This window comes from Ornithodoros turicata, chromosome 5 (assembly GCF_037126465.1).
Source record: "Ornithodoros turicata isolate Travis chromosome 5, ASM3712646v1, whole genome shotgun sequence".
Taxonomy (NCBI): Eukaryota; Metazoa; Arthropoda; class Arachnida; order Ixodida; family Argasidae; genus Ornithodoros; species Ornithodoros turicata.
In genome coordinates this window covers 5,343,915-5,356,235 of record NC_088205.1, presented here as the reverse complement: position 1 = coordinate 5,356,235, position 12,321 = coordinate 5,343,915, and the positions used below count along the sequence as shown (strand labels likewise).

Below are 12,321 nucleotides of genomic sequence, written 5' to 3'. Positions count from 1 at the left end.
AAGAAAATAAGAAAACAAAGAGAAGGAAAGAAAAGGAAAAGAAAAATGAAGAAAACAAAACCAAAGGTGGAGAATCACACACTCCGGCGGGATCCTATGATGTATGCAGAACTGGTATAGAAATAAGAGGAAAGAAGAACAGAAAAAACAAAAAAAGAGAAAAAACAGAGAGAACGTAAACAGTGAACATGTGCACAACTGAAGGCATTACGCCTTTGAAAACTGAGTGCAAAAAGAACAAAATGTATTGAATCCTCGGTGTTTGACACGAAATGCGCGCAATATCATGAATATGGTCAATGCAATGGAGCAGCGGGAGTTGAACCCGCTCCCAACGGGTATGCGCTCCGAAGACCCTACCGTTATACCTCACTGGCAGCTGCTTGTACCTTTTCGACTGCTTCGTTTCATTGATCTGATTGCTTTGGGCGAAATTCAGGCTATGTGTTGTGTCATCCTCTGTCTTTCTTCGCCTCACCTTCTATATTGATAATTACATAGTATACATACATATAGCGGATACATATTTTACAAATTGCAAGATGCATTCTTGGGTTGGTGCCTCTTCGCTCTTTTGACCCGGGCGCGCCGGGCCCGAAAGGTTGGTGTCAGCCTCTTAGCGGGACTTCCCGGGGGAGGCGGTGCCCCCCCCCCCTAGTTCATGTTCCGCGGGAGGGGGGGGGGGCAAAGGCCACGCTGTTCCGTTGGCAGAATAAGGTCAGGAGTTGAATGTTTCATTGGCGGAGCAGGGGCAGGGGTAGAACATTTGCTCCAGGGAACATTCCGTTTTTGACCCGGCGATTTTCTTGCGGTAAAGCCAGCGGAATACGGCAGATGAGAAGAGGCATGCGCGAGATAATTGGGCGCGTTAGGTTCGTGCTCCGGGAACGTTCCCGCTTTCAGGGGATCACTTAACACCTCAAAGTGACTTAGGGTACATGTTCCCGGGTGCACCATGCGCACCCCTTCTTCGGAGCCGGAGAACGCTGGGGAAGAGCGGGGCCAGTTCCGGAGTACTGACTTTCGAAATGGCGCAAGCGTTGCAACACGTTGCAACCGCCCATGCTCTTTGCGTTTCCGGAATCATCGGATGTCAGCGGTAAATAGTGATACGATGACAGAGGGCGGCTATGTTTACTTGAAAGCAAACGACAGAAGAAAGCTCGATAGGTGGCGCGCGCTCAGCGGCTGTGGCGCTCGGCTTCCGGATAGCCTCACAAACACCATTAAGTAGAGACACCAAGAGTACGTTCCCCTGAGAACCCGGGATATGGCGCTCGGGAGCCTGCCTAACGCGCCCATTGAGGCCGGTGGTGGCGGAGCTTTTACTTCTTCGTCTTCTTTCTCTTCTTCTTCTTCTCGTGTGTTGCGCCGGCTGTCGTGTCTCTCTCAAACAATGTAAACATGGCGTGACCCACTGTGTGTGTGCTTCAAATTATGTGGCGCGATTTCGATGCAGTTTGCTGAACCCCACGTGGCCAAAGTAAACCAGAGGACGCACGCGGGTCACGTACTATGCGCGGAGCGCCCGTCGCACCTTGCACGAGAGCTACCCTTTCGTTGACGAAGCAAGCCCGTACGGCCCCGTCTGGAGCATGCACTTAAACCCCACCCAGCGTGGGGTAAAATTTGTTCTCCCAATGGAATGCGCTCGTATATCTATGTATGTTCTATGTATCAGTCATGCTGTACAAGCATGCTGATAGTGCACTCTTAGAAATGAACTTCACCGCGTAGCATGCATGATATCGTTATCTGCCCTGATTTGTTGCAAACGGGAGGCGTACGCCCCTTTTTGTGAACTTACGCTTTGTGACACTTATAAACACCATAAGTATCACAAAGAGGCGTATATCTTCCGTACGAGCCTGCTCTGCGGTGAAGTTCATTTTTAAGACCTGTGCTATCTGGGGTTTTCCTCAGACGCTTTCAGAGATATGTCGGCACAGTTCCCTTAGAAGTCGGCCCAGGACGCACATTCCCCCAGGGCGGGCGTCAGTCGTGACGTTGCCCACCTCTGAGGCCGACGACGGCGTGCCCTTTGACCATCATCATCGCCATCATTTTTAAGAGTGTAGTACTTCGGTCATACTGCATCACCCAAGTACACTACTATCAGTATACTTCTTTACTAACGACGTAACGTGCCTGCAAGTACGCAACCACGCTCCTCGCTCGAAACATTTTAGCGCTATCCGACAGACACGTAACCTGCGTCTACCTTCCACGATCGTAAAACCTTCGCACAACGCAACAACTCCAGAAAAGCGCTTCCGTGACACGTCAATTTCCTTTTTTTACCACCACCACCTCCTGCTCCCCCCACTCCCATCACTCTCGCTGACATCTCATTACACCCTGCACTTAGCGCCCCCCCATAAAACCGCACCCTCACCTATCTTCCGCTATCAACCTCCTCTCTCGCGAGTCTTTTATCCGTTCCTCCCGAACCCTTCTTAACTTCCAAGTCCATCTCACTAAACAGCTGTCCACAGTCTCGCATTTTAGCCGTGTAACGGACTATCTATCCTTTATCTAACGAAACCACGCTCACCGAATAGCCCCGTTCTTCCTATACATCTTTTTCCTCTTTCGATTTTCTTCCTTCGTCACACATTGGCCTGGGTGTCCGATGCGACGCATTTTCAGTTAAGTGTGCCATATACCGGGCTTGAGGGTGATAAGGCGGGGGATCCCGGTAGAGGGCTCCGGTTATTACACGGAAGAAGATTGCGTAGGAAAATGAAGGTCCTTTGCTTGTTGGTCCTTTTAAGAGACGAAAGGAGAGAGAGAGAAAGAGAGAGAGAGAGGTGTATAGAAGAAAGGTGATGCTTTCGTTGAAATTGAGCGGTGTACTATACGGAGTCCACCTAGCGGAGCGTGAAAGAGGTTTTCGCGTTCTTCGAAGGCGATCACGCGTTTTACGTTGGTTGGAATGCTCGACCCGGTTTCTTGGTGCTGTCTCTCGAGCAAATTTCCTCTTGCTTCTTTTTTCACTCGTTGCTTTTGTGTCAGTGACTTTACTTCTAGTTTCTGTTTGTGAACGAGTAAAGATGGACAGTCACATAATGGACAAAGCTTGGAGAGAAGTAGTTTTACTCATCCTATATGAGAGGCTTAGAAAGTACCTAGTGGCGTTACACACCTCAAAGATAGAAAAGGAGTCGGGGAAGAAAAAAAAAAAAAAAAAGGGAACCGTACGCCTTTTTTGTGACATTTGTGCTGTTCGTAACTGTCACAAAAATGGCGTACGGCTTTGATTGTCCACAAATCATGGCAGATAACGATAGCATTCGTGATGAGGGTTGGCTGGGAGCGTGCTATGCGGTGAAGTTCATTCCTAAGAGAGTAGGCGAAGATAAGATTCCGGTTACCAACTTTCTCGCCCGGGAATCGTACGGCAGTTGTTACATCCCCTGAACAAAAAAAAAACAAAAAAAAAAGAAAGAAAAAAAATCTTGTTTCGTGCCTTCGAACTTTGTAATGATTTCGCGTTAGGATCACTTTTCCTTTCTACTTCGTGAAACGGAAGGCTCAGCATTGTGTGCGCTGAATTTTAAGTGTTAAGGTACATAATTCCTCAATACGACGTGACCTGCGTGTCTACAAAACGCGCCTGAATCGATATTCCGAAGAGCGCTACGAAGCATATAACGTGTAAAAAAAAAAACAAAAAAAAACGTCTTGGTTTTTGACGTCTTTGGTGTCGCGCTGAATTTTTATAGCTTTTCGCGGTGTGTCACGCCGCTGAGCAGTGAAACAATAGCCTTACGTAATGTTCCGTTTCTTTTCAGGAGCGCCGTCTACACTTCCTCTAGGCTTCACGGATGAGCCCCCGGACCATGTTTTCTTTATTAACACCATGGGGGGTTCTGTGCGATGCTCCGGGTACGGGTCTCCGCCACCGATTGTGTCCTGGGTAGAGGCCGACGGCAATGGATCGCGAGGCCTCGCCCCTTCCAGTGCGGGACTACTTCCTCTGGGCGACATGCCGGGCTTACGGCACACCAGCCCCGACGGCACGACCCTCATCTTCCCGCCGTTTAAGGCGGTCGACTTCAGAGCTCACGTCCACGCGGCCGGCTACAGGTGCATTCTCTCCAATCCTCTGGGCAAGATGGCCAGCCGGGTGTCATATGTTCGAGCAGGTTAGTGCACTCGCCGTTGTTTCGGTCACAATGAACGTAATACACTCTGTAAGAAGAAAAAGAGACGCAGAGTAGACGAAATGTAAAAACGCCGTCGAGTCAATCACGAATGAGGTAGTCACAGTAGAGCACAAACGGTTAGCAGCATCTAGTTTTAATGACAAGTTGTCGTGCAGAATCTGTGTGTGCGATGGTGTAGAGGAGAGGAGTACACATGCAAAAAAGCATAGCAACATACAGCAACAAAAAACAGCATACAGCAACAAAAAAGAAGTAAATAGGAAAGCAATTAGAGCTTGTTGTCCGCCAGATTGCAATTACAGCCCCATTTTAGTCCCCTTGCCCTGGAAACTCATGCCCAGCACTGCAAATAGTCCGTGCATTTGGTTCCGTACGGGACTACTGGTTGTGGCAGTGCATCTCGTAAAAAAAGAAGAAAGAAAAGATAGAAGAAGAAAACTAAAATTACTCACGTGAAGGTGAAGTGCAGATTCACCTTGAAACTGGACAGTCGTCTGTATATCTGGGGTTGCTGTATAGGGCTCCCATCAACATCAACATCAAGATGCCTGTTGTATTCTTGCGTTGTGCTCCTGAAGTCGTCGATACCGATCCTGGTAACGGCACCATGTTGATGAACAAGGAGACGTAGGGACAAGAACACTGACTTGTTTATTGTGCGTGAACACACTTAACGAGCGGTTCGAGGGGGGCGTGATCCTAGATCGCTGCCTCCTCTTCATCGTCATAACTAGGTTACAACAGTATGCGCAGCGACTTGTTTGTTTTCCCCGTGTTTGCTGTCTGTCTCGGCTAGGAGTCTTTGTTCTCCTTTCAACCGACCTCACTCTGGAAAGAGCTTATTCTTAGGAAATGTTTGCATATGGTGCGGGCTATAACAGTGGACTTCTCTTAGCCTTTTTCCTTGTTTCATTTGGCGTCTTTCTTTATTTTATTTTTTTTTCTTCTGTGAATTGCGCTTTCGTGATGTGAAACACACGTTGAGAATTAGTTTTAATATCACGTAATTCAGCTCAAATACTGTCAGCACGAGAAATGCCTGAGTCTTCCACTAACAGAGAGTAGTAGAGTGAGAGAGTAGTGGTGGTAGTGGGTTAAGGAATCTTACCCACCCGAAGGATAACGTCTGAACGGATCACACTGCGTTTAACGTCCTTCGCGGAAGACGGCTTCGTGTCCAAGCAGCTTCGACGTATTTTGTAGCGAACGTTGGTTTGTATCGTCGTTTTATTTCGACTGAACGCCCTTCATCTTGTCCTCTACCGGTACCCTCGGTACACAACCGGTGCAAACAGACCTAGCCGGTTATCACGGGTGTTATCTTGCCGAGGGATAGCCAAATGTGGACAGTGTTGTGGCAAAGAGGCTTATCTTGAGTACAGCGCTGTGGCCCGTGGATTAGAGGGATTTGTCCGAGTAAGTCTCCCCCCTACGAATCGGGACTGCTCCTCCGCTCGACTAATTAGAACGTGTCGCCAATTGGTGCAATCCGCTGGGATTTTCTCCGGGTTAGCAGAGCAAATCGAGAAAGAGACGGGCTTGCCCGTCTATTCATTGCAGGCAGGGGTTATAGCTAGGGTAATTGAAAGGTGGTTACGTCGTAAATGGCGCAGCTCATGATAAATCAGTACATGTATGTAGCAGTGGAATCTTCGTATATGCGGAGCTCGAGGCGTCACTATTGGTGAAATAAGAGCAAGTGACAATTAAGTTGATGATCTTTCTCTGTGTACGCAAACGCAGTCCTCCCGCACACACACTCATAAAGAGGCGGTGATGAGATGACCGGCCAGCAGGCTGGGCGCGCTGTCCCAGTGCCAATTGTAGATAATAAAAAAAATGATGAGCGAGATGGCGGTCAGGTCATGAAAACACGGCGGAGAGGCCGGTTGATGACAGAAACTCCCAAAAGTGTCGGAGTCGGCGTGGTAACCTACAAAATACAAAAAAAAGAGAAAAAATCATCACATTTGTCTTGGTATCACATGCATGCCACGTATGCTTCACTATTTTCAATACAACATCAGCATTTCTGAATAATATATTACATAGCACGCCAGAGCGTGAGCACTCCCAGTGAGTACCAGCTGTAGTTGCTTAGAGGGTAGCCTACTCATTAAGCGTTAATAGCGTAATAGACTGACCCTGTGCTTTCTCGCCAGTACTTCGGGGCCCCCGTCATGAAAATTATATATGGCGACTTACTTGCGTTAAACTGTTGTGTTTGATGATGGCCGGATTGGTAACAGAAACAACTTAACGATACAGGAATGGCGGAAAGTGAATCAAGAAATCGTAGTACTGAGTGAAAAGGGCAGCTAGTATTCTCGTTACTGTCTTCGTAGTGATTGCTCCTTGCTTCATTAAGCGTGACACATTGCAAATATTTTTGTCATAGAATGGGTGTGAGAATTTCGGTATCGTCCGGACTCTCCTCGAAATACCACTGTAACAGAGCTCATGCGCCATTTTGGTGTCATTAGGAAATGTAGTGTGATATTTATTGGATCGGATTGGATTGGACATGAAAGAAAAGTATGGAGAGGTTATTCCCGACCCAGTCAGGACTGGCTACTCCAAAACGCGTTTATGGGTGGAACAATAGAGCCAGAAAAAAAGAAAAAACAATAGGAAAGAGGCAGAGTGGATCAAGCAGAAGAAAGCATAAAGGAAAAAGGGGAAGGGGAAAGGGGGAGCCGTTATAGGCACCGTTTCTTCGTTGGGAAGGTTCTCGGCTGTTGGCCTGCCCATCACCAGGTGACGGCACTGCGCGCTCTTGTCGACTTCCTCACCGCTTCGAACCTGCATGACACTCTATGACAGCTTCTGTACAGTCTCTGACATTATGAACCAGTGAGTGTTTCTGATATTTATTCATCCGTCTATTTATCCAGACTTCTAGCGAACACGTAAGCTGCACAGCGTATTATCCGAATATAACCCCAGATATCATTTGGTGGGAAAATGCAAAACACGATCGTAACGCCCCTGTATGCTTACCGCACCTATCTTGCGAGGCCTCCTACCTTGCCTTGCAAACCTTCGTTCGGTGTAACTCAATTTCTGCCGGCTGTATTCCCGGGAGCTTACGTAAAAATGAAATCCGACAGCACGACAAAGTATCACACAATACCTACGTCACGTGCATGGAAAAAACGTTAACGCCGGCTATATTAGTGCGTCCATTCTGAATCACATTCGCAAGCGATTCACTTTGAGCGGCGGCAGTGAAGCGTCTGCCCCGTAGCCGTCAAGCAATCTCCCTTTGCTTTTGAGGCTCGTCGAGAATTTTAATGACTTTCCGACATCGCGCGTACAATGTCTTTGTGAATAGTCATTGCAACGGCATTCCAGAGAAATGTGCAGCTTCCCGTTACGGCAGCCCAGGGACTCGTCCGTATGTTCCCCCTCCCCTCTATCACTCTCTCTCTCTCTCTCTGTCTCTCTCTTTCAGCTTGTTGGTTATGCTATTTCTTTGCGCGAGATTGATTCGTTTCCGGGCAACGCATCTCTAATGGAGATCTGCGCGTCGTGCATGTAAATCGTGTCGTAGGATACCTTGCACATGAAGAGGAAAAGCGTTTGTCCGAAAGATTAATGTTGGCAAGAAGAAGGAGAAAGGAAAGTGTAAGAAAAGAAAGGGATGTTCTTTTGTTCGAAAGTTTCCGAAGGTCGTGCCGCGGACGTCGCTTGGAGCTTTCTTGCTGCGGTCGGAGTGCTGTTTTTGCGTCTGTAAACGGTAAAATCATGTGCGCTTTTTATTTCTCGCGGTTGGAAAGAATAACTGCCGTTATTGATGTAGAGATAGATCTGGTGTTGTGCGTTCGTCGAACAAGGAACTCATCGATTGTGTGACAGACCGTCATGCCACCTGTCGGGTGTCTGTGAGGTTCTGATTCTTGCGTTGTACTTTTGCCTTCGACGCGGCACGTCGGCACCCTTCCTCTGGACGTTGTGTTGTCAGTTCCAGTTGCTGTGACAGCGGAAGCCCGCATCCTATTAATGAACAAATCAGGAGGGTACAAGTGAGCTGCTGGAACGGTGAGAGCCGCAAACTTGAGTCCCGTGTCGTCCACTTTGTTCCTTGTTCCTTCCGTGTTTTGTTCTTGTTCCTTCTGTGGTTTGTCCTTGCTCCTTCTGTGTTCTGTCCTTGCTCATACTCAAGGAAATGTCGCCGTTCTCATCCTATTGATCATCCTCTTCTACGGCCTTGGAGCGCAAATATAAACTAAAACGATTGTATTTATAGGCGTAACACGAAAGCGTAATATGCTCGTTTATCGTTTGAGATTGGTTACTTGGGTACTTATTTGCTTTCCCACGTTCCCTTTCAGCAGATATACATCGCTCTGTCTAAATGTTCTTCACTATAGAAAGGATACACAAAGGTGAGATTGAAGGATTGGTTGAACAAGATTGGGGCTGTTTTACGCTGCAGGAAACTGCAGGTCAAATTTTGTGAACCGTGCGAGCGGCATTTTGTTACATAATTATCTTGTTACATATAAGCTTTGCTTACTTCGAGAGGTTATAGAGTGCGTTTGGCACTATCAGTACCGTACTTCTTCAGAAGTGCAGAAATGGAACGGGAAAGGCACAAAAGTTAGACACATCAACACAACGACAGCTAATATTTTTGGGGAAAATAAAGCGAATCAGTAAGTTAAGGATATAGGGAATAGGCTAAAACGCTAAGGATGATGCTAACTTTGTGACTCACTAATTTTGTGACTCATCTAATCATTCAACAATATATCGTATATTGTATATAGTCAACAATAATATATATAACAATATTACCGATCCCATCCTTCGTTCACACCCGCTTCATCTACCTTTAGGTCGGCGTCCAAATCCACCCCTCGTGTGCAACCAACCGTTAAATAACAACCACAGACTGCGTTTACGCCCCTCCCCTCCCCGCCCCTCTCCTTTTCTACTTCTTTCACCTTCTTCATACACTTAATGAGCGGAGACAATTTCTGCGTTGTTGTGCCTTTCAGAGAACGGCTTTCCTTACAAGCCATGACACGTCGCTGTTTTGTACTTTGTGAACCCCCTGCTTTGCCTAATTACTCCACCCGTCACATAGGCTGTGTCCTCCGGAGAGGCAAGCCCATTGACTCTGCTCCCAGCGCTTACTCAATTATTTACGCGAGTAATTGCACAATGGTGCCATCTTTGAAATCCCCCGTCGCAGTTTGTTAGGTGCCCATCCGACGTTGAATGCGCTCTTTGTTATCGAGCTATCTTTTATTTCTCTCTTTCAATCACTCTCTTTCACGCAATGTATCTCGAGAGGGAAGGTGTGTTTGTAAGCTTATTTAATCAGGAATCTGACGTGAAACAAAATAGTAAACAGAAGAAAGGAGCAGGCGTTAATATTGTGGCTTTCGCCTCTCTTCTTGCCCCCGGCATGTAAAAGTTTGGTTGGAAACTCACAAATAAGGTGCTGCGAAGAACCCTGGATGCCGTCATTGATGACGTAGAAGGAAGTGCACGTGATTGGTTAAAATTTTATCGCGCGGACTCTAACCCCTATGCAGTATGGTGTATCGTAACACTACACGATAGAAAAGAGATAGTCGGGTGTTTATTCTAGTGTAAAATAGTTGGGCATAACAATTACTAAAAAATACGTTGGATTAAAACACATTGACAAGCAATATGTGCAGCTGCTCAGCGGAAAATGAGCTATTTGAAAAAAACAAAAAACAATGGGATATAGCGTAGTGCCCCCTGTCGATGAAACTCCCCACTGATCATCATTGAAATAAAGTTGTTGTTGTTAAGGACACTCAATAATTAAAATGAAATTGACCGCATATGTATACCGGGTGTCTCAGTTAAATCCCCGGGCTAAATAATTCGTGAACCGGTGCACCAATTGAAGAACTTTCTTTTTTACAAGTATCTGTACTATACCGCCTACAACCTCCGCACTGTGTGAATGAGTGGGAGGCGCTCATTATTTAAATAAAAATTCAAATGGGTTTCGTGAAAACACATAACTTCTAAAGCAGGGCACCGTCGGCATTAAAATGGGTACTACCCCTTTTGGGACCTTCAGTGGACACCTTTTGGAGAAAAATCTGCCACCAAAGCGGGTCATCTGTTGCAGTAATTAATTGGTTTCGGTTTACATATTTTTGTCGCGGCTGGTCGCGGTGAAGCGCAATATAAATATAATATAAAATAGGTAATATAAAAAATAAATATAAAAAATAGGTAATAAATGCGGGTTTGACACTTCGACCTCATGACGCTCTTCGATGTGAATTAACCCCACTAGAGAGAGTGTGTGTTTCCATTATTCAGACAACGCGATATTCGTGTGGAACTTCCGACGGTCCACTCGTCTATAGGGTAAGGTAGAGAAGATATAAACGGGGGCTTGCTGACAGCGACGTCGTGTTCCTGCCAGTAAAATTCAATTATGAATAATTGATTTTGAACTGAATTGAAATATTTCGCACGGTGGCTCTCAGCATCGTAAGAATGGCTCGTGTAACGACGTCTGTTTTCGGTTCCGGATACTTTAAAAACTTAAATATCACCGCCGTCTGTACCTAAGCCGTTTTCTATTTCGTAATCTGCACATTGTCGATGCGCCATTAAAACTCCAATCATCATCATCATCATCATACTGTGGACATTACTTTGCGATGGTATCTTCCGTCCAACTTATACTGTCGATAAAGCAGTTGGGTTCCTCTTCTTTCCCCTTGTCATCAATGGCGCTGGGCGTCAAAGTGTATTCATTCGCCGAGGGAAGCCAAATTAATTTGCCGGGGGTTTCTTCTTCTCTTTAATTCGTGTGGGGGCGCGCGAATGTGCAGCTGAAGTGGAACGGCCCTGTCCCCATCGGCAACTAAGCCGTGCGGATGAAAGACTATGAGCTCCTAATGAGACATTGTTTTTGCTGATGAGCGCTTCAGTCATCGGCTCCCTCCCAGTCACTTTCCGGTCCTCTGATTATTTCCCCTTCCTTATATATTTATGTATGTATTCGTCCCCGACGTCATTGAAAGGGCACGACTAAATTGTCACTTTCATTTTACGTCGACAAAAAGATGGCCCTTGATCTGGCCTGATGTCGAGCAATTTGAAAGGCTTTGACATTATATAACGTCTGCCTGCTGAGAATGAAAGCGTACTGGTTTACATAAGCTCCAAAAATAATAATTCGAGGAGTAACGTCAGCAGAATGGTGCGTGCAACCACAACACGCATGGTGAGTTGGGTAGCAGGTAACGTTAATCGAAATATTTTATTATATACGAGGGTTGATCAAAAAGATATCCGACTTATACCCCTATAAAAATGCAACCAGATCATTAATTCAAATTTCTGCCTTATCCCCTTCAAAGTAGTCTCCTTGGGCACCTACACATCGCTCCCAGCGCCGCTCCCATTGTCGGAACGTTCAGCAGATGGCGTCAGAAGGTCACGTGACCTTCTGACGCCATCCGGTCAAACGCTGCCTGCCTGCGTACTGCTGATGAGGCCCAAGAAGGCCGAAACAGCTGTCCAGTACTGGCATGGCGACGTTTGACTTACAAATATGCTATACGTGCAGCCAAAGAGCTCCTGCTATTTTTTCCCATTTATACTAAATGGTGAGGGCATTCGTAAACACGTTTAGGTTTTTTTTAGTAACTACTACTTGATTGGTGCTTTTTCTGCTTCTTTCCAGAGCCTTTCTTTGACAGTTTCTTTTAAGTTACGTTGTTATATTATGCTGTCTTTCCTTATACTTCATTGGATTGTGTATCGCATTCCATTCCCTTAGCGTCGTTGTGCGTGCCTCATTTCATTTCATTCAGACATGTGTTGCCACAGTCCCCTTAGAAGTCTGCCCAGGATGCACGTTCCCCAGGGCGTCAGTCGTGACGTTGCCCACCCCTGTGAGGCCTTTCACCATCACCACCGTTCACCACCAACACCTCGGACCTCCGTTGCTAACGAGCTTGGTCTCTGAGCCGCATGTTTTGCGTTTGTATTTGTTTTTCTGCGGTGTAATGTTTGCTGTACAGAAGTTTTGACGCACTTGCTCTACTTTCATATCTTACTCCCTTCTCATCGCCTGAGCATATCCTCGACTAAATCCGGTAGCGTGGCTCGTCTGAACCGTAATCTCACAACCACATAC

The 12,321-nt window shown here is 46.5% G+C and overlaps 1 protein-coding gene across 3 annotated transcripts in view; it reads left to right on the top strand.

Moving 5' to 3' along the window:
• Positions 1–12,321, top strand: part of LOC135393818 (cell adhesion molecule Dscam1-like) — a 235,166-nt gene that overhangs the window by 96,614 nt on the left and 126,231 nt on the right. For all 3 annotated transcript variants that reach the window (XM_064624100.1, XM_064624099.1, XM_064624101.1), the window contains exon 2: positions 3,795–4,148. In XM_064624100.1, the coding sequence (XP_064480170.1) occupies positions 3,795–4,148 (354 nt within the window). The remainder of the gene's footprint in view (positions 1–3,794; positions 4,149–12,321) is intronic.